The 22,450-nt window shown below is 52.0% G+C and overlaps 3 protein-coding genes and 1 long non-coding RNA gene across 4 annotated transcripts in view; 1 reads left to right on the top strand and 3 right to left on the bottom strand.

Annotated features, from left to right (window-relative positions):
- sh3bp5lb (SH3-binding domain protein 5-like, b) overlaps positions 1-2,565 on the bottom strand; it is a 6,854-nt gene extending 4,289 nt beyond the window's left edge. The window contains exons 1-4 of the mRNA XM_086193702.1: positions 1,775-2,565; positions 1,481-1,543; positions 1,249-1,377; positions 557-718 (exon numbers count right to left, since the gene is read on the bottom strand). Coding sequence (XP_086049828.1) covers positions 557-718; positions 1,249-1,377; positions 1,481-1,543; positions 1,775-2,026 — 606 coding nt within the window. The 5' untranslated portion in view covers positions 2,027-2,565. The remainder of the gene's footprint in view (positions 1-556; positions 719-1,248; positions 1,378-1,480; positions 1,544-1,774) is intronic.
- A 473-nt stretch (positions 2,566-3,038) lies between these two features.
- gtf2h4 (general transcription factor IIH, polypeptide 4) lies at positions 3,039-14,040 on the bottom strand. The gene is made up of 13 exons (XM_086193703.1): positions 13,708-14,040; positions 13,529-13,633; positions 12,019-12,150; positions 11,130-11,315; positions 10,880-10,988; positions 9,851-9,919; positions 9,672-9,755; positions 8,976-9,138; positions 7,714-7,844; positions 6,001-6,048; positions 5,846-5,924; positions 4,002-4,063; positions 3,039-3,284 (listed from the first exon to the last, which is right to left on the bottom strand). The coding sequence occupies exons 1-13, from the start codon at positions 13,821-13,823 to the stop codon at positions 3,174-3,176; spliced, it is 1,395 nt and encodes a 464-aa protein (XP_086049829.1). The 5' UTR covers positions 13,824-14,040; the 3' UTR covers positions 3,039-3,173.
- A 618-nt stretch (positions 14,041-14,658) lies between these two features.
- Positions 14,659-17,810, bottom strand: polr1h (RNA polymerase I subunit H). Its single transcript, XM_086193706.1, has 4 exons — positions 17,564-17,810; positions 17,374-17,477; positions 15,299-15,408; positions 14,659-15,223 (listed from the first exon to the last, which is right to left on the bottom strand). The coding sequence occupies exons 1-4, from the start codon at positions 17,679-17,681 to the stop codon at positions 15,199-15,201; spliced, it is 357 nt and encodes a 118-aa protein (XP_086049832.1). The 5' UTR covers positions 17,682-17,810; the 3' UTR covers positions 14,659-15,198.
- On the top strand, positions 16,472-21,584 carry LOC147241076 (uncharacterized). Its single transcript, XR_015111276.1, has 3 exons — positions 16,472-18,562; positions 19,547-21,318; positions 21,426-21,584. It is a non-coding gene; the product is annotated as an uncharacterized LOC147241076 (long non-coding RNA).
- Positions 21,585-22,450: the final 866 nt, after the last annotated feature.

The following is a 22,450-nucleotide window of genomic DNA, read 5'->3' as shown; positions in this document are numbered from 1 at the left end:
AAGTATCTTTAGCAGCAGCTGATAGAACTCCTGCTCTGCTTGGTGGGAGGATGTTGGAGAACCAGCTCTCACTGCTCTGGTGTCCAGGAGGTTCCCAACACCTCAGGGAACGTATTTAGGGACAAATCTCCAGAAACGGGCCTCTGATGGGGATGAGAGGTCCGGCAGCTTCTCTAACTGCACAGTTCCACCGAGTGTCTTCATATTTGAGGACAAGAACAGTTACTGATAGAATTACAGGGTTTTTTTCCCTGGGGACAAGTAATGTTTGCGTTCCACGGTGAGAAGTGGCGTTCACTCTGGGAGCTCGTGTGATGACAGGCAGCGTGAACGACGAATCATCAGACGCGCCTTGGTAGAAGTCTTCCTAAGACTTTCATGACGCTCCCTGTCTGAAGACATTCTCAGAGCCGTACACGGAGGGACACGGGGTTCTGTGTGCAGGGTTCTGGACTGTTCCAGTCGTAAACACTGACTGTGACACGAACTGCTGTCCGTAACCTCATGCTAATGATGTATTTGCAGGCGTGTGGCACCGGAGAGGCGGGGTCTTTACCTTGGCAGTGGCGTGGTTGAGCATCTCCTGCCAGGTGGGGTCCATGGTGTTGCGGTCGGCCAGCAGGCCCTGCTCGGCCACGTACACCATCTCCCTGGCAGCGGTGTGCATGGACACGGCCCGCTCGTACCGCAGCGCTGCTTTCTGGGTCTCCTGCTGGGCCTGACGGAACCGACAGCAGCAGCTATTCACCTGGTGATCTGCTAACAGCTGCAAGCTGCTCACGCCATCAACGTGCTCCATGCCGAAGAGCACATGAGGTCACTGTGGCGACCAGGGGCCTCTGAGCTCTGAGCCGGTTCAGCCAGCGGCGGCATCACTGGGACGCCGCTGCTGGCTGACGCTTTGCTATATTTCATCTCAACACTGCAAGAGGCCTGACTCCAGATCAGTGGGGATGCTTGGACAGAGCTTCCAGACAACTTCAGCGAGGACAAATTGGGGGGGGGGGGTTCCAACGGCTCCTCAGCACGTTGAAAAGCGTGACGCCGCACATGCTTAATAGCTCTATATAATCAAAAAGCCATCATTCAGCACAAATCACTGGATCACAGCAGTGACCACTCAGATCTCCAGGATCTATACATGTATATCATCGTGTCAGATAATGTCATGTTACTGGTCATACAGATGTGAGTCACCACCTCCAGTCACACACTTCAGCCTGGCATGTCAGTAAAAGGCAGCAGCACCTCTTTGGCGAGCCTGCGGGCTTCGTAGTAGGGCCTCGCCTTCTCGATGCAAGCGCCAAGCTGGGAGCCCTGAGCGTTCAGCTTCCGAGCAGAATCGGTGAGGATCCTCCTGTAGCTGGACCGGGCTTCCTGAGGACAACACACACGTGACAAACCCAGAACTCACTGGCTGAGCCCATGACCATCACCACTGCAGCGCTCAGGCTGGCTGGCGTGAGGGAAGCTTGCTTACATCCAGCTGCAGCTCCAGCTTGTTGATGTCGTCGCTGGCCTGGTTGAGGTGCTCCAGCTCCTCCTGGACACACAGGACAGACAGAAACTGGAGAAGAGCCCCTGAGGACTGCTGAGACATTTGCAGCCTGGAGACCTTCAGCCAGGGTCCAGGACTGCGCGGCCCAGCTCCACTAGCTGGTCTAAGGGCGACATCAGAACTGGACACTCATGCACAATTAACGAGCTGCTACACGTAGCGCGCGCGTGCGTGTGTGTGTGTGTGTGCGCGCGCAGTAACATGTTAACTTCATGCCTGAATCCTGGGGTCCAGCTCCTCCTCGTACTTGCCCGCTTCCTCCTCTGTCCCAGTTGGGGTCTGGTCCTCAGCATCTCCACTGCGCTCCGCTTCCTCCCCCGCGGCTCCGTCTTCTCCTCCTCTCCGACTCCGCATCAGGGCACCACCGTCTCCGATTGCCGCCTCTTCCCCCGGGGTCTCCTCCCGCAGCTCGGCCGCTTTAGGGTACCCCGCGCCGCTCGGGCTCTCAAGCGAGGTCCCTGGCTCCATGCGTGGCCTTCGCGGGGCTCCTCCGTTTCGCGTGTCCGTGGTCCCAGACCAGAAGTGGTCCGCTTGTACTCTAGAGCTCAGCAGCTACGGGGAGGAGGGCCATGGGGAGGCGCGACGAGGAGGCAGCATGAGAGCCACCAGGAGTGACAGCCTGCCGCACCGCCTGCTAACTGCTGCTAGCCCCGCCTGGCTCCTCCCGACTCCCGCGGGTTGATCTGATGACCGCTGCGGCGGAGGCGTGTTTCCCGGACAGTTTCAGCGAGAGTTCCAAACTCGTCGAATCTGAGTGCGGGCAGCGGCCAGGGCCGGTCTGAGCCCCATGCTGCACGGGCTCCCAGGGCCCCCTGAGGAGAGGGGAACAATGTTGGGACACTGCAACACGCCACTGAAACACTCAGGTGGAGACCCCGGCCCCGGAGGGTGGGGGACCCGCCTCACCATGTTGTCATCCTTGGTGCTACTAGCCTCAGGACCAGGTGTGTGAGGCTGCACCTGCCGGAGCAGCTGACCGCACAAAACAAGTACCGTGCACCACACAATACACAAATAGACACCAGCGCTTGTGTGCGGGCACCAAGTGCCAGGATGTTAAGCTAATCCAGGATCCTACAGGTGAGACTTGAAACCACGATTGTTGAGCAGCGAGGTCATCATCGCGCAGGTTCTTCCTGCTGATCCCAGTGCAGATGTTCTGACCGGCTTCCTGCATCAGCATGCAGGAAACTCTCATCCTGCCTGGACTCTCCACTGTTCCTGGGTCAGTGAGCTGATGACCAGACGCACGTCACTGACTGGCGGGGAGACACGTCGAGATGTCCTCCACCTGCGCCGCATCAGACCCCATGAGCACATGACCAGATCAGCCACCTCACCCAAGTCTGACAAATCCAGCAACCTCCATAGACGCCTGAACAAACGTGAACGAAACAAGGATTTGTACTTTGTCCTTTTTCACGAATGTAAGATGATCGTGTTCACTCAGAGACGCAAAAATGAGACAAACACGCAGGAGTGTTGGTGTGCTGTCAAATCAGCATTTAATCCAAAACAAGACCACATTTAATACAAAATAAAGGAATTCTCTCCAGGGTCTCCAGTGGGCCCGACGGCACCGGCCACAGGAGCGGCGGAGGGGTACGGCCCCGGCTCATGAGTGAGACTTCTGTCGTTTCCAGAACCGCTTCACCTCGCTGTGACCCTGCGGCGTCACCACCATCACCCTGTGAGCCACATCCTGCCACACCAGGCAATCCAGACCCTGTACCCCCCACCCACACAGACACACACACACAAGGTTAATTTAGGAGTATGTCCTCTTTGTATTTTCCCCGCAGTTCTTCATATCACCACCAGGCTGAGACTTGAGCAGTTCACGAGTTAGAAAGTGTGAATATGGGGACGATTCTAAATACATCAGTTCAACTAAAACAGACCGTTCAGACACGACCACAGTGAACACAGCAGAAAGGTTCATCATGACCTTTGACCTCTTACAAATGGAGAACTGCGTCTAATTTTGGTGATCGTTGCCTGTTAACAGAGTCCTGAATGATGGAGGACAAAGATCTCCACATCTGAAGATCAAGTGGATTCATTTATCCACATAACGAGTACCCGTTTCATCTGAAGAATTCTAAAGTTGATCATCACTCACTGACGCATCCGATGCATTTCGATGAATTGATTGCACAACATGTGATCAATTAGACTGATTTCAAATCACTCGACTGCCGTAGTTGAAAGAGGAAAGGTAAACTACATCTGAGAACGAAAACAGCTGATCAATGGAGAACTGACCTAGAAATAGCAGGGATCAAAGCAAAGATCACAGCAGGGATCAAAGCAGAGTTCAAAGTGTGCCCCAAAAAAGCGTTGTTTTAATCAGTCATTATTGGTTGAATTATATTATAAATATTATAAAGGTAACATTCATAAACATTCTGGACTACAAATACAGCAGGAAACTTAACCCCACCTGAGCTCGGTCTCGTAGCACCTCGAAGTCGGCCTGGGAGAGGAACTGGTTGTACAGCACTCCTGAACCAACAGAGAGACGAGCCACACATGAGTCCAACAGCACCGTGACCCTGGAGACTCTCACCTGAGGCGTCTGTGGCCCAGTTATGACCTTTGACCCTGAGAAATCAATCACTTCAGTCTCCAGCTGCCTGCCCTGCTGAGCTCGTTGCTTCTACACTCCATAGCTCTGCCTCAGACACGGACACGTGAAGCAAGACAAATCTATGGGAAGACTCTGAAGAAGGATCTACTACTACTACTACTGCTGCCACTGCTACTGCCACTACTACTACTGCTGCCACTGCCACTACTACTGCCACTGCTACTACTACAACGACTGCTACCACAACTACTACTACTGCCACTGCTACTACTACTGCTACTACTGCTGCCACTGCTACTGCCACTACTACTACTACTGCCACTGCTACTACTACAACGACTGCTACTACTACCACAACAACTACTACTACTACTACTGCCACTGCTACTAATACTGCCACTGCTACTACTACAACGACGACTGCTGCTACTACCACTACTACTACTACCAATACAACTACTGCTTCTGCTACCACTACGACTGCTACTACTACTACTACTACTGCTGCCACTGCTACTGCCACTACTACTACTGCTGCCACTGCCACTACTACTGCCACTGCTACTACTACAACGACTGCTACCACAACTACTACTACTGCCACTGCTACTACTACGACTGCTACTGCTGCTACTACTGCTGCCACTGCTACTGCCACTACTACTACTGCCACTGCTGCTACTACTACAACGACTGCTACTACTACCACAACAACTACTACTACTACTACTGCCACTGCTACTACTACAACGACGACTGCTGCTACTACCACTACTACTACTACCAATACAACTACTGCTTCTGCTACCACTACGACTGCTACTACTACTACTACTACTGCTACTGCTGTTACTACTGCTTCCGCCACTACTGCTACTGGAACTACTTCTACTAAACAAATTACTGGTGTTAACTGTTCTAAACGGCACAGACCCTCTCGGGGCACAGACGCCACGTGTGATGTCAGAGGGTGGTCGTGAATCCAGTGGCAAAGGTTCTTCAATGTTTGCTTGCTTCCACTTCGTGATCACATACGTGTGCACTCTGCTCATCATGTGATCAGCTGTCTGTTCATGGGCTGTCAAAGTCGTTTATCTGATTAAATTTCTCATTCTTTTCCTTTTTCCTTCATTGTCACTAAACCACTGATGTCTGGGTTAAAAGCTCGGAGCTTCACACTGCAACTTCATGACTGACGCGCACACACACACACACACTCTCATTGAACTGACGCACACACACACACACACTCTCATTGAACTGACGCACACACACACACACACTCTCATTGAACTGACGCACACACACACACACACTCTCATTGAACTGACGCACACACACACACACACTCTCATTGAACTGACGCACACACACACACACACTCTCATTGAACTGACACACGCACACACACACACACTCTCATTGAACTGACACACACACACACACACACACACTCTCATTGAACTGACACACACACACACACACACACTCTCATTGAACTGACACACACACACACACACACTCTCATTGAACTGACACACACACACACACACACTCTCATTGAACTGACACACACACACACACACACTCTCATTGAACTGACACACACACACACTCTCATTGAACTGACACACACACACACTCTCATTGAACTGACACACACACACACACACACACACACACACACACACACACACCCTCAGTGAACTGCAGCCGGTCCCTCTCCAGCTCCCACAGTCTGATCTGGTCAGTGATGGTCGGCGGCAGCACCGGCGTCTGCAGCACAGGGATGAGATCAGTGAGAGGCCAGCAGCTCCAGAGAGCAGGCAGGAGGCGCTGGGCTCTGCTGTACCTGGCTCAGCATGACCGGGTGGGCCCTGGTCCTCAGGAAGTGGATAATCTGGAGGGAAGAAAATCAGCTGCTGCTACTTAAGACAGGACATCTGGATTCACACATAATGTTTGGTGATACTATGCAATACGAATACTATGTTGTATAAGATATTTACCCCAAAAAACAGATATTAGTCCTCTGCCTCTTAATTCTAAGTCCTAGAATCAGTTGGCTGAAACAAGGAGGGTGGAGGTGAACCCTGCAGGAGTGAGTGGGGAGGCCTCCTTGGAACTACATTTTCATCTTAATCACATTTTGGTTTCTTTTCCTTCTGAAAAACAGAATTCCGACGTGTTGTTTTCCAGAGTCGAGGCAGTGTCTTCGTGTAAAATGGCTGTGCTGGCAAGGAGCAGGAGAGCCATGATGGAGGACACCAGCACCCAGCCAGGCTCCAGGAGTCGGACTGGCGGAGGAAGCCGTTCGGTATTTGGGTGACGAGTCACACCATCGACTGGACGTCAGCCTGATCGCTTCTGAAATACTTTTGATTGGTTGCAGCAGGTTGTTGTATTTTGCCGATTTTAGGAAGAAATGTTTTCTTTTCCCTATGAAGTGTAAATCGGCAGTAATACTACATTTGTTGGGTTTGAATTAGCAGAACTAAGTACAAACACCATGCGACTCCTGACATAGGCCTTGCTGCCTAAGTGGATCTGACGTTCTGTCTCATCCCAGGAATGTAAATCCACCGCCACGTCACTCTCAGTACCTACACACCGCGGCACCCTGGGGCCGCTGGTTAACTCCTGCGCTGCTGTGTGGCTGGCATCTGAGTACTGCGAGTGTATCTGTCCCAGGCTGCAGTGGTCCACCCTGATCAAAACCTTTATTCACCGCCTCCGTCCTGTAATGTTATCAAGGGTTTATGGCGCAGGTCAAGACTTTCCTCCCTTTATTGAAACAGTCTGTCAGTTTGGGTTTTAATGAGCTGAAATGGTTGTAAAACGCGGGCGAGGCTTGTTGAGGTTGCTGGGGTTGACTGGAGGGTGCGCCAGAACTGAAGTGAGACCAGAAGCTGTTGATTCTTGACGTCGATGATGTCACGACGGATACGAACAGACGTTTTCACTCCGACACTCGTAGAATATAGGAAAAGTTTCAACTGATCTGGTTGTAACTCTACAGAACCTCTGCTCACATCAGAACAATAATCAGATTTCATTTGTAAGAACCTTCTTCTCTCACTGGCCGCCTGCCACATCACAACAGAACAAACACTGATTCAAGTTCTGCTACGAGCTCTCAAGTTGATGGAAGTTCTCTTTCTGTGAGGGAAGTAAGGAAAGTAGAACTGTAAAATGCGACGGCAAGTTTACGTTTAGTCTCAAATCATCCATGTGTCATGAACCCAGGAAGTGAACGGCTCCCACGAGGCTGTCAGGATGAATGAGCAGAGCGACTCAACATTTGAAAGAACCGCTTGTGGTTGGCATTCCTTGATTCCCTCTCAACTGATCAGTGCAGCAACATAAACCAGAGTAGCAAAAATAATCTGAATATGTGTGGAGGGTTCACTCAGGAAGAAGCACTGAGTCTGGCTCTGCTTAGAATATTAGCCTCTATCAATCAATCAGATTATTGATTAGAAATAACTGAGCTGCCACATGGGATGATTCTTCACTGGTCTCACCACCACCCTCTCCTGGGGCGGCGGGTGCAGCACTCGTGTACCTGTTGAGCAGTGATGCCGTTGGCGATGGCCTGTTGCACCGACTCCCTGGTGACCTGCGCCACCACCACGTTGGGGAAGCGATACAACATCTCACTGAAGAGAGCCACCAGAGCGATCTGGAGCTCTGAGCCTGGAACACAGCACACAGCCCAGTTCAGTGCTAGCAAATGCTTCAAAGAAAATGTAGTCAATGCTAATGATGCTACCAATACTAACGATGCTACCAATGCCAACTAAGCTACCAATGCTAATGATGCTAACAATGATGCTACCAAAACTAATGATGCTACCAATACTAACGATGCTACCAATACTAAAGGTGCTACCAGTACTAATGTTACTACCAATGCTTACATTAGGGTACTTGCCAATACAGAGTACCGATACGAGTACTTAGCCGGGAATGTCATATCTCGGCTCCAGTATACCAAGAAGACGCCGAAAACCCACAGTCCGAAAATGGCTGGTCATCGAGAGCAATGTATTGGGTAAGAGCTTCCGTTATTTTCACCGCCCACGGTTTGTCTCTAGACATTTTTTCTCTTTTTGCTAGCGTTTGCTGCAAAGTTGGTTTTGTTTGTTGCCGGAATTCATGAACTCCCGGAACTCGTCGGCGTGTTGGTTCTTCAGGTGTTTAATCAAGTTGCTCGTGTTGTAAGCGCTGCTGTTTGTCCCTCCTTTGTTTGCACACATGAAGGTGCCGATACCAGATACCGGTATCGGGGCGTCCCTATTAATGATGCTATCAAAACTTATGATGCTACAAATTCGAATGACGCTATCAGTACTAATGATGCTACCAATACTAATGATGCTATCAAAACTAATGATGCTACCAATGATGCTAACAAAACTAACGATGCTACCAATACTAACGATACTGTCAATACTAGCGATGCTACCAATACTAACAATGCTAAGAATGACGCTATCAATAATAGCGACACTACCAATACTAACGACGCTACCAATACTGATGATGCTATCAATACTAACGATGCTATCAATACTACTGTTACTGCTCCACACAGACTAGCTAATAACAAGTTCATCTCTCCCCTTGTGCTAGAGGTTCAGAATGGAAAAATGAAAAAATGGTGTGCAATAAATCAATCACAGTCAGCATTTTAGGACACACACACACACGCACACACACACACTGCCCTACCCATCTCCTCACAGGAACATGGGTCTTAGGACAGTGTGAGGTGTGAGTGGAGAGCCCCGCCCACCAGGGGGAGCTCCCAGTGTGAGAACGTACTCGTGTAGGCGTAGATGCGGTAGTTGGTCTCCACCACAATGAAGCCTGCATCGCCCGCACCAGGACCGGAGCCCAGGACAGAGGAGGAGGAAGGGGAGGTGCTGGTGATTCCTGCAGCCAGACTGATGGCCAGTCTGGTGGGGTAGTACCGCCTGGACGTCCTCTGGTACCAGGAGAGTGAAGAACGTATTTCATCATGTTGGCAACACCTCATCATCATCATCATCATCATCATCATCACTGCTTCTCTGAGCCTCCTGAGTCTGGTACAACTGCACTTGGTCATTTTAGCTTCCGTCTAATTTCTGTCCTCCCCCCCCCCCCCAACATTATTTCTTAAAGGCAATCCAAACATGTGAGCTGGCATCTGTGCTGACCAGACACAGCCGTTCCTCCAGATAACAAGCAGCTTCTCTCGTTGTCATTAGCTACCAAAGCTCATCTTTCAGGACAGGGTTCATTCTTTCGGATGAAGACAGCGGGTTGACAACACGAAGACGGAGTGTTGAGGTGCATCAACGGGTTAGCAGCAGTGGTGGGGGTCGCACATGTCTGTCACCCCACTTGATTTTACTTTGGTCTTTCTACTCTGCTGCTGGGTGGAGGCCAGCGGCAGCCCCTCCCCCATCACTACTGTCTCCTCTCATCAGAGGAGGTGGTGTTGCTGGCTCCTGCTGCTCCCGCTGGGGGCGTTACCTTCCTCTGGAACACCAGTCCAAACTCCCGGAGGTGCTGCAGGAAGGTGAGCAATGACTCACTCATGCCCTCCACCGAGTAGTCCTGAGGCACACAAGCAACACCAAGAGTGACGTCATTATGTTGCTGCTCAGGACGCACGCACACACACACACACACACACAGAGTTGAGCACTCACTCTGCCTAAAGTGGAGAAACTGAGCTGGAATAAGAAGGAAAGGATCTCCACCAGGTCCATGCCTCTGGACTGCAAGAGAGAACATCTATTACATGAATGACCAGACAGACAGACAGACAGACACACACACACACACACACACACACCAGAAGACAGCAGGAGAACCACCACCGCGTCAGAAAAGCTCTGTTACTAATAGTTTAATGAAGGCGTTTGGTTTGTCTGACATCTCAACGTTGGGCTCTGCTGCTCATTTGCATATATACACACACACACACACACACAAACATATACACACACATAAACATATACACACACACACACACGTGTTTCCCAGTGATCGGGTGAACAGTCGATTATAAACTCTCTACAGGTTCAAACAAAACCTCATTTGTCCTCCAAAAAGAGGAGCAGCTACCAATGGTGTATCTGGTCCTGGTTGCTAGGCAACTAATAAAAATGGTCAGACACTCATTTTACATCTTAATCTCCCCGAGCGCATGATTACCTCGACAATAGTGACGGTACGTTTTGCTCGTGCGAGCTTCTACTGAACTGAAAGCTGTCAGCTCCTCCATGGGTCTCAGAACTGGGCAGCTGGGGGCGGGGCTCCACACTCAGACTTCTTCTTCTGTTCTGGAAAAGCTGGCTACTTCAGCTCTGACGAGGTTCCAGATGCTGCTACTCTCCTGGTCATCAGGATCCGCATCAGCGAGCCACAGGTTTGAGAGCCCCTCCCCACAAGAGTCATTACACTCCTGCCGATGGATTCTCATCCCCACAAACGCATCGATCAAAACGACACGAGCATAAATGTGAGTCTGCTTGCGAACAGGAAGTCTAGAACTGGATCAGTGAGCCTCGGGGGTCCAGGAGTGTTAAGTTCCAGTTGGGCCCTGCAGCTGCTCGCCACTGTGCGAGCTAGACAGAGTAGCAACCCTCCAGCCTCGATGACACTCGCATCACAGCGGCTGATGTCAACTTGCTCCTCACGTACTGATTAGGTCAAAGTAAATGGTGTACGGGTACCTGAGCAGTCTTGAGGTACTGCAGGGTGAAGTACCACAGCTGAGAGGCCGTGTCCAGCAGGAGAAACTGGAAACCAGCTGAAGTGATGTAGGGCGCCTCCCCCGACTCACTGGCAAACACAGACCACACGACTGACCTTCAAATAAGTTGTTACTCAGACTCTCACCCCCCTCATCCCAGTCGCAGTCGCATCTTCCCGTGACGGACAGCTGCCGGTGGACATGTGGACCTCCTGTGCTCGTCCGCGTACCTTTTCATGAGGCCGGCTTGGACCAGCAGCTGCGCCAGGTCCTGGCTAACGGCGGCACTGGGCGAGCCCACCATGAAGTGCAGGATCACCTCCCAGCGCTCCATGGCGTAGCGGTCCAGACTCTCGATGTCCCGGGCATGGCGGTCAGGACCAAGAGTGCTGCCTTCATCCGCCCACGCTCGGCCGCTGGACGTCAACACAAACATGGAATGAAATGGAGGATCGACACATGGGAGGATCGTAGTATAAATACATACACTACACGTAGTACACTTATACCACTCAGAGTAGGTGTGTGATGCGCCAGTCATCAGGTGACAGACAGGTGGAGCTTTGGGTTCACCACGAAGGATTTACACATTCAACACACCCTTTGTAGGATTGGTATTTCTACTACTGGTACTGTATTGTACTTTTACTACACAAACAAAAAGGACATCAGTTTTGGCTGCACAAAAATTGACTGTTGATAACAAGAAGAAGAATAAATGGGATTGTGTTGTCGGTGGGATTAGTACTACAGTCTGCTAGTATCAGTAGAGTACCACAAGTGGTAGTTGGTAGTAATCGTAGCAGCAGCACAAGTACCCTCAGCAAAGAGCCGAGTTCAATTATCGTACCCAGAATTAAACAGAACAAAGTGCCAAATTAAATTGCAAACATTTAAAAGTCAAGTTGTTCTAAGTGCGTCTTGCCGTCACTACGAAGTCACCCGCGTGTGGCGTGTGATGTCATGCTGAATGACTGTTCCATATTTGTTGCATCTCTAAGCAGCAATTCAGGCGGACCAGGACCCATCGGACGTGTTAGGGTATAAATACACACTAAAAGTTGAACGTTCATTGTGACAGAGTGACAGAAGGGGGAGGTGGCCTCTCAGCGGACCCACCCGCCCAGCAGCGCCATCCTCAGGTTGTCCTTGAACACTGGATTCAGGATGTAGCCCTGCAGACCCCCCTGCAGCTGCTGACTGTGCCACAGACGCAGCCCCACCAGCACCAAGACGCAGCCATCATGGTCCCTGCAGGAGAGAACACACACACCAACATCACGTCAGCTGGAGGTCAAAGGTCTCACGGCCCGATGATTACAGGAATCCATGGGGACTGGAGCCTATAGAGGAGGGTACACTCACCTGAGGGGGTGATCCTGTCACCTGACCAATCACCATTAATCTAATTAAACCTGAGGGAGCGAGGAGACGACCAGCAAATGTAACCATTTAATAAAGAACCACATAAACCCACATACAATAGTACACACACACAGATACACACTCACACACTGCCCCCTAGCAAGACCTCCCACATTCACTCAATCACACACACACACACACACACACACACACAGTCCAACCTGAGGCCCCCTGGCTGGGCCAGATGATTGTCAAGGCCCCTGAATCGGGGGTGCACGTAAGAAGGGGGAAAGTGGTGAGCTGCAACTGCTGCTACAACAGGGGCGTTGGGGGGGGGGGGGGTCAGCTCAGATGTGCCTCTTGCTGGGCTTCACACTCGCCTCACAAGTCCAGTCTGGAGCGAGAGCAGAACCAGCCTCTTCCTGATCACCTCTCTGTCGACTCGTGCACGACCCCTCACACTGGAGCCCCCAGCTGTCCACGTCCCTGCAGTGATGCAGCCACGATGGCGTGCAGCTACCGTCCACAGACACTGTCTAAAATGCCCCACAATCTCTCGCTGTCTGTCCACAATCAAAGATGAGTGCTAACCTTCACATCACCACGTGAACGGTGACTTCCATGATTTCACCTGTTCAACATGTCAGATGTGATTGGATGTTGTGTGACCCTACATGTCATCCAGGCCACGACCGACACTCAGAACCACTGTCACACCAGGACTGAAACACCACGGCCGACACTCAGAACCACTGTCACACCAGGACTGAAACACCACGACCGACACTCAGAACCACTGTCACACCAGGACTGAAACACCACGGCCGACACTCAGAACCACTGTCACACCAGGACTGAAACACCACGACCGACACTCAGAACCACTGTCACACCAGGACTGAAACACCACGACCGACACTCAGAACCACTGTCACACCAGGACTGAAACACCACGGCCGACACTCAGAACCACTGTCACACCAGGACTGAAACACCACGACCGACACTCAGAACCACTGTCACACCAGGACTGAAACACCACGACCGACACTCAGAACCACTGTCACACCAGGACTGAAACACCACGACCGACACTCAGAACCACTGTCACACCAGGACTGAAACACCACGACCGACACGAAAAACAAGTGACACGCCATGGCTGTCGGTGACACGTGAACTGGTGGGACGTTTCCAAGGAATCCCAGTCAGTCAGCACGATCGAAGCTGATCGGAGGTCAGTGAGTTCGGTGAGGAAACTCACCTCTGACTGTCCTTTCTGACCCACAAGGCCACGGCTGCCTGCGGGAGGGGCTGGTCCAGGAACAGCATGCGCATCACATAGTTCTTGGCCAGCGGGGGGAGCTCCCTGCAGAGAGGAAACACGACATGAGGCGGCTGGTCTCGGTCCGCTGGACACAGCGGGTCCCAAGCGACGAGTACCTGAACACAGCCAGACAGGTCGCTGGGTGCGTGTAGAGCCGGTCCAGGATCTCCGGGCTCAGCTCCCGAAGGTACTCGTGCAGGTTCTTGCACTGCAGCTGGACGCGCAGCTTCATCCTCGACCGCAGCCTCTCCGGGCCGGACAGAACCGGACTGACGCTCGCTCGCGCACCTCACAGGACCGGGGACGCGCAGCACTGGAGCGGCTGACCGTTTTCATGTGCGTGTAGAGCGGGTTTTACCGGGCTCCGGTCCAAGTCTTGGGGACCTATGAAGCTACGCATCACCCGCAAATTCGTTGCTGCCGTCCGGCCGTTTCGTTGACGGTCACGTGAGCGGGCCATGTGACCTTACTAGCGGGTTGTGATTGGTGGTCCTCTTCCTCGGCGGTCGGCTCAGGCGGCGGTGGAGAGCAGCGCTCCCTGCCGGCCGAGGAGCGAAAGTTTTTCTTAACGAGCCCGAACTCAGTCCTAAGCCGCTGCTCACAACTTCTGCTCTCTCCTTCCCATTTCTTCCTTCTGCATTTGAAGCTCTTCCAACCTTCCTGACATCCAACAGGGCAAAAATGTCCATTCATGCAGTTTGTTAACTGGTCTGAAGGAGGCGGTCAGGAGTGTACCAGTTCCTGCTGCAGAGGAAAGCTGGTCGACGCTGGTCAGTGCTGTCGTTGCTAGTAACCCTCACGTTTCCCTCCCAGAACCTCCTGCGGTGGAACCTTCCTCTCCGTCGGGTCCAGGAGGACTCATTTCAGTGTAGTTCAACTCTCCTTCCAGATCCGTCTCCTCGTTCATCTTGAATCCCTCCATCTGCTCTCGCCTGGTTCACTTCCTGGTCACGGCACTCACCAGGTGCTCCTCCACTGGAATCATGGGAGTGCTGCGGGTTCTCACCCGGGATCAGATACACAGAGCAACAGAACCTTCCAGACCCAGACAGGCTTTTCACTGGCAGTAACATTTTATGAGAACACATTTCTGAGTCACAAACCCTTGTTGAGAACAATCATTTATCTGAAGTTCTGAGGTCGCTGGACACCTGGACAACAAAACGACTGTACCACAATACTTCCCCAACAAGGTGTACTTTGCCTTTCAAGTACTCCCTAATAAAAGTCACAATGAAGTAATCCAGGAGGCAAAACCATCTAAGTGATCTCAATACTCCTGTAAGAGAGTACTTGGAAGGTAAAATACACTTTGTGGGTGAAGTACTGCTTTGAGTAAATATTTCAGTTCAATATGTGGACCATCTCCGGTCCTGAGGAACTCCATGAAGAGGAGGCACGAGTCTCATGATGACAACCCATGCTGGATAAGACATCTGAAGGGTGCCGTCCCGTCCTCTAGGGCCCCGTCCCGTCCCGTTGGCCCCGTCCCATCTCGTCCTCTCGGGCCCCGTCCCGTCTCGTCCTCTAGGGCCCCGTCCCGTCCCCTCGGCCCCGTCCCGTCCTCTCAGGCCCCGTCCCGTCCTCTCAGGCCCCGTCCCGTCCTCTCAGGAGTCCTCCTTCTCCTGGTACCTGGAACACCAGAATCACAGCCGTCAGCAGAGGCTGAGACTGGGACACCAGCCGGCGAGTGTGGATGTTCCTCACCTGCAGTGGACACAGGTGAAGAAGACCGTCTGGCCTTCATCAGCGGATCTCATCTGCCGGGTGTGGTAAACCATCCCCTCCTTGCCGCAGCGGGAGCAGCGCCGGTCGACCTGCGGCCGTAGCAGATGCCGTGATTAGCAACGTGTTAAGCCAGGTTTATGCTTCTGTGTACCGGCGAAGCCGTACCAACGCCGTAGACGCAGACCCCTACGCTGACACTACGCCATGGTCTGACGTGCACCTCAAAAAAATCCTGACTACGCGTCGCGTACGTCAAGGACTGTGATTGGTCCGCTCAGAACATCATTTCCGGTTCACCGCAGTTTCTGTGGTGAGAGCTTCACGCAAAAATGGACCAAGCCAAAGAAAGGGTTATCGAGGAGGTCTGCAAATATGACCGCCGTTACAACTCCTCTTCAAGGCCCTCTGGAGACTGCCAAACAATTGGTGGAGGGAGGTATCGCCAAACAGACACACACCCCCTAGTGGCTTGGCAGTGAATTGCATAGCAACACGTTCCCTCAACGCATAACTTCGAATGCTCAATGACGTCGGAGGGTCTACGCCGTCGCCGCGACGCAGAAGCATAAACCAGGCTTTAGAGCAGGGGTGTCCAAACTACGGCCCGCGGGCCAACTGCGGCCCATTGTCCGATTTTAATTGGCCCGCAGCATATTCTAAAAATATCATGGAACATGGCCCCCACATGGAACTTGACTTTAACCTCTGAAGCAGCACTGTACCGGTGGCGGTACAGCGCGTAAACAACGTCAGCGGCAACAATGTACCCGATCATGTTAAACCTCATTCGAAACCTGGTGGTGTAACGATTAACAAACACCCAATCACCATGAATACAGTGACTTGTAGCCGGAGTTGAGTTAAAATGTTGCTAGGCAACCGGCAAGCAACACCCACACACTAACTTCGTGCTCCCAACGTCATCACCTTCAAACTATCGGCATTAACTTCATCCGTAAGACTCCAAACAGTAGAATTTACTGTCTCCCTGCTGAACTCTTTATCTTCAGTGTGTCACTGGAGTGCTGGCACCACTCCACTCCTCGGTCGCCATGCTAACGTCCCCCTCTCTCTCCCTGTCGCTACACCAGCCTAGGAGATTATTTCCAAATATAAAGTAGATATTCTGTTAGCCAATAAACAGACGAAAAAAACAGTACTGAGCATGAGGGGATCAGGTTTCACGGGCAACAACAGGAGGCTTGCGCACCGGCAGTGCGTCAAGTTAGCTTGGCTGCGTAAAGCAGCGCTGTAGTCCTTGAAGCCGTGAACGCGGCAGAGCGAGAAAAGATGGCCAGGAAGTGATTTTTCGGCAGAGGAAGAGGCTGAAATGGTGCTTCAGCTGTCCGCTTCGGACACTCGGACACCTGCGGTTGACCGGGCAGACATCCAGCAGTGTTTGCAGGAGTGGACCCAGACTTGGAGCTATGAGGGACCAATCCAGTTGTTCCAGATGTGTGTTCATGGACAAACAATCAATAGTAGGCTGTGCTGTGTTTGAAATGCTGTTGACTGGTCTTTACTTCTGCCGGCCAGTCAGCAGCCGGATTTGCATGAGGAATGTGTGAAGTAGCTGCGTCAGAGGGGGAGGGTCAATTAATTAATAATTCATATGTTAATAAGCCTTAGTATCTAATAAATTCATACTCATTAATTCAAGTCGATAACATTTTCTAACAAACGTTAGTTGGTGTGCTAATAAGCCCAATAACCTATTAGCATAACAGGCCTGACATGTCCTCACCCCTACCCCCTTCTCCAGTGCTGTGAGGGCACCACCAGACTGACTCAGAGCAACCTGAGCCTGCTGCTTTGAGGAGGAGCTGCCAACCCTTTTCCAAAGAAAATAAATGAAAAAAACATTGTGGAAAGCTGTGTTTTTTCTTTTCTTCAAGTCTCTTCAATTATCAAGCATAATTAACCTACAATTGACTGATTTTGCTAACTTTAGTACACTATCACCTCCAGTGTGTGGCCCTCAGTGAAAAAGTTTGGACACCCCTGACTTAGACGGACAGCGCGCAGGAGCGAGCAGGCAGCGGGGGGCCACTCACCACTGGGCCCTTCAGCTCGGAGGCCTCATCGGCCTCCAGAGCCAACAGCGCCAGCTCCAGGGGGTTGAAGACCACCGTGGATCGGATCTCTCGGCTGGAGAACTCTGGAAGAGGAAGGAACACGCAGGTGTGCGGGTCAAACACGCACAAGGATGACGTGTGTGTTTTGGAAAACGGCGGGACGTCGTACCTGCTACGGGGATGCCGAAAGAGCAGCGGGGGCAGCGGACGGTGTCCGGGACCCCCGGGAGAGGGAGCACGTTCCCGCACTCGGGACAGAAGTTTGGATCAGCACCGAAACACGACATCGCTGGAGGACGAACACGAACGCTCGCCGCGGCGCGTGCCTGGGTCCTTCAGCTCGACGGCGTCGCTCGCATATGACGTCACGTTCACGCGCCCACGCCGTTGGCTCACATCAGCGCCGTCATCGGACAGACTCAACTCGTGTTGTTGATGAAAGTATGAGAGCATTTTAATAAGCCAGCTGGCGGAGGTGAAGACATTATTTTTTCAAATGAAAGTGTTCCATCGAGCAGTTCTCCAAGCCTCAGGCCTCAAACGCCGAGCTGATGAACGTGAAATGTTTACCCTTCAGGATGAGCCGGCGCTCTCGATGCGTAAGACTGAGGTCAAACCTCAGGTCCGATACTCGGGCACCGCCATGGCCAGAACTACAGAAGGAAGGGAGAGAGGAGGAGGAGGAGAGGGACTCTGTCCTGAGCCCCTGGGCTCAAAGGGACTCTGTCCTAAACCCTGTAAACTTAAAATTTCTTTGGAACAACAAACCTGGAAGGAGCAGCTCAGGAGGTTAGGTCATGAACGGAGCTCCAGAATTCAAGCAGCTCAGTTCATTTATGAGGCTCAAAGGTTCTTCTGGGACTTCCTGTTGCACTGTGGTTATGATGGAGGAGAACGCCCGTGGAACTGTCAGACTTTCCCCAGCAGGTTCTCTTAGACTGCAACCTGAAGTTTAAACACAGTTCTGCTCCTCACGGTTCCCCCCTTTGGAACCACAGGTGTGTTCTGACCAGTCCTCAGTCCTGGTTTTGGATCCTGGTTGGATGAAGGAGTTTGGGCGATTGTGATGTCAGCGATGATTATTTCATAACCACGGAGTTCCACTTCCGCTGCTGGTCCGGCGCACGCCGGTCACCTCACAGGCTGCGGGTCCATTCAGGTTCAACAGGTCAGCACCTGCCCAGCAGCCGAACTTTGACCTTTAGACAGAAATTATCACGTAACGCCACCCCCCCACCTTTGTGTCTGGTGACTCAGGGATCGTATTTATTGAGGCTTTAGAGAGTATTTAAGGGTTAGTGTGTCTCCTGCGTGTGTCTCACGTGTGTCTCCTGTGTGTCCTGCATGTCTCCTGCGTGTGTCTCCTGTGGGTCCTAAATGTGTCTCCTGTGTGTGTGTCCTGTGTGTGTGTCCTGCATGTCTCCTGCGTGTCTCCTGTGTGTCCTGCATGTGTCTCCTGTGTGTCCTGCGTGTCTCGTGTGTCCTGCATGTCTTCTGCGTGTCCTGCATGTCTCCTGTGTGTCCTGCGTGTCTCTTGTGCGTCTCCTGCGTGTCCTGCGTGTCCTGCGTGTCTCGTGTGTCCTGCATGTCTTCTGCGTGTCCTGCATGTCTTCTGCGTGTCCTGCATGTCTTCTGCGTGTCCTGTGTGTCTCCTGCGTGTCCTGCGTGTTTCCTGTGTGTCCTGCATGTCTCCTGTGTGTCCTGCGTGTCTCCTGTGTGTCCTGCATGTCTCCTCCAGAATTCAAAATTCTTCTTCTACCATCAAAGTCCTCAACAGTCAGGCTCCTTCATCCCTGACAGAGCTCCTAGTCCCCTATGATCCAGCTAGAACCCTTCACTCCCAGGATGCAGGGTTCCTGCTGGTTCCTAGAGTTCTAACAGTAGAATGGAGCCAGAGCCTTCAGCTATCAGGCTCCCCTCCTGTGGAACCGTCTCCCAGTTCCGGTCCATGACCCAGACCCCCTCTCTAGGGTTAAGAACAGACTTAAGACCTCCTTGTTGATCAGGCTTATAGTCAGGACTACTTAGGCTGGCCCTTAGATCTGCTGCTATAGGCTCAGACTGTTGGGATCTCCCATGATGCACTGGGCTTCTCTCTCCTCCTCCTGTCCTCATACGTGTTACTAACTCCTCTTCTCTCCCCTCATCCCAGATCCTGGTGCTGCTGGAGGAGGCTCCAGACCTGAAGAGGCTCCAGCTGCCACCTGTAGCTCCACCTGCTCACGTCCCCGTCTGTCCATCAGTCTCTCCTCCTTTCGCTCCCTCTTTATCTCTGTCCCTCTCTTTCCTTCTGTCTCTCTGTCTTCCTCCATTCTCTGTCTTTGTGTCTGTCCATCAGTCTCTCCTCCTTTCTCTCTCTCTTTATCTCTGTCCCTCTCTCTCCTTCTGTCTCTCTGTCTTCCTCCATTCTCTGTCTTTGTCTCTGTCCTGCTCTCCTGCTCTCTCTCCGTCCACACTGATCCTGGATCTGCTCCACCTTCCTGCTGGTAAAGGAAGGTTCTGGTGGCTGCTGTTGCAGGATGTGCTTGCTGATGGAGAATTGTTGGGTGGAGGTTCATTGAAGGAGGGAGGTGCTGGACCTGCTCTACTTGGACAGAGTCAGGACAGAACTTTGGTTGGGGTTTGGAGACACACAAATAAACCTGACCTGACTTGTTTTTATCGTTATTGTTGTCATTATTATAATTGTTCTCATGGTGCTTTGGTAGTTGGATCTGTTAGGAACAAGCATGGTTCTGTCTTCTTTTAATCTCGGCGGACCTACAGTGAGGGCCAGTTGTCGATGGTGTGGGCGGGACGTTGGACCTGGCCTTTGTGGGACTGCGTCACCGTTCTCCTCTTCAGACACGCTGACACCTCGGTACCCTCCTGGAAACCTCCTACACTGAAGCAGGAAGTGTACGAGTCTGAGGCCAGAACCCAGCACCAGGGGCGTCAACTAGTCTGGTCCCCTGGGGCTGAAGGGCTCCATCTGAGGTAAGCAACCAGACAGGGAAGAAGCAGCAGCGTCTTTCTTCGCTGGGTGGGGGCCACCGCCAGGTCCTCAGAGGCTGGAGCACCTCCTAAAGGCATCGGCCCCGCAGCGAAGGCAAAGATCTCGTCTGACCTCCACACTCCGAGCGTAAACTCAAGCCCCGACCCACTCAGGTCTAGTCCAGTCTGGGTCTTGATCCTGGTCCTGGTGTCCAGAATGATGGCAACGTTCTGCTGCTGCTGTTTGCGTCTGACTGAAGACAAACAGTGTCCATGTTCCTGTTGGGAACTGGGATTGCTTTTAGTGAGAAGGAGAAATAGCTTTTGCTTGTGTTTTTATTTCCAACAAGTGAGTCGCGCGAACATTCAGTTTTCAGAACAAACACTTGTAAGCATTCATCAGCACCTGCGCTCCTGGTCGGGGGCACACCTGACACACCTGAGACCAGCCTGCTCACGCTGCCAGCTCAGAGGCCCCCAACCGCTCGGGGACCAGATGGTAGCAACATTTCAGACCTGACAACATTTGAACGACTGTTTCACCACTGTAGCATCTTGTCAAGTAAGTTTAGACTTTAGTTCTGCATCTTTCTAAAAGTTCTGTGAATGTATCGTTATTATTTTTAGATATTAGTTTCCTATAAGTGTCTCTGGTGGGACAGTCGGGTCCCACCTGACTGCTCGTTAGTCACATGATGGTCAACTGCTCCGCTCGGCCCGGTGGAGCCTCAGTCTGAGTTTTCAGGCCACAGCTTGAGTGCTGGGACTCGTCCCGGTGCTGTTGGTGCTCTGGTTGGAGGTGGAGGCTCCTGGCACAGTAGGTGCTTCGCACGACACGCCAGCTACAGAACCCAGAGACGTGTTCAGCTGCCCAGTGGCCAGATTCTCTTCCCAGAGGAGGTGGATCAGGACCTGTTGAGGACCTGAACCAGGCAGCAGGAGCTCCAGCTGGTGAGGACAGACGACAGACACAAAGCTTCTCAGTAGTGTTGCCGAGTCTCATGTCTGGTGGGTGTTGATGAGTGCTTTTCTCCATCTTCCTCCTAATTACTGGACAGAGCTCCGGGTCACATGGTCCTTTCTGGTACACTGGTATAGACACGCTAGGCCCCTCCCACTACACTGCCTCATCCTGTCTGTCCTGCTTTAGTAAACCCCACTTCCAAACCCGTCCATCAAGTAAAAGGACTGTGTGTGTGTGTGTGTGTGTGTGTGTGTGTGTGTGTGTGTGTGTGTGTGTGTGTGTGTGTGTGTGTGTATGTGTGTGTGTGAGACCGTGGCACCAGGTGGGGATCTTGGTGGAGTCGGTCCAGAGGTGTGTGGCTCTGGCGCAGCTGCTGGTGGAGCTGAGAGGGACGCCTCAGGAGGGACGGCAACCCACCCTGACTTTGAGGGGAGGCTCATGTGACCTGTCTTCACTCCCACATTTCACGTCTCAGTGAAACTAACCTGAACTCCAGGTGTGTGCTGCTGCAGGTACGGAGTGCCTGTAGAAGAGTGGACATGATCCTGGTCCAACACCAGCTCCAGGAAGAAGGTCCAGAACGGTTCATCCACCCCTCAAAGGTGTTTGACCCAGTGGATGGACCTTCTGAACCAGGCCCTGCAGACTTTTGGAGCTCCCCCTGCTGGGCTCAATCAGGACCTGCTTTCATAGTTGAAGGATTTTCTTTTTTTAATTCCAGTTTCCAGGCAGATTCCAATTTGTCGTAAAGCTGGTTTGTTCTGATTGGAGAATTTGGACTCAAGACGGGTTGCTTCTTCTTGGATTAAACAAATCTGGTTCTGACCCAGAACATCTCTGTCTTCATCCCTGTGTTCCACACCAGAGCCACACCTCCTCGCTCCTGCCTGGAGTTTCAGCTCCCCACCAGTTCATTTTTACAGGACATGTAAATGCCAGTCCAACCAAAACTCATTTATTAATTATCCTCAGAGTGCAACATGTCCCCGTGCCCCTTGCTTGTGTTTCTGAACAGAGAAATCTTTATTGAAGTGCTTCAGAAAGTCCTGGGAACACCTTCCAAATCTCCCCTCTGATGGACTCATGTAAGAATCAAGAATCTAGTGCTCTTGTCCTGGA

The sequence above is a fragment of the Aulostomus chinensis genome, chromosome 22, assembly GCF_037954235.1.
Source record: "Aulostomus chinensis isolate RoL2024-O1b breed Wild chromosome 22, RoL_Achi_v1.0, whole genome shotgun sequence".
In the NCBI taxonomy this organism is placed as follows: domain Eukaryota; kingdom Metazoa; phylum Chordata; class Actinopteri; order Syngnathiformes; family Aulostomidae; genus Aulostomus; species Aulostomus chinensis.
Note: the sequence above shows the minus strand (reverse complement) of the source record. Positions and strands in the feature narration are given on the sequence as shown.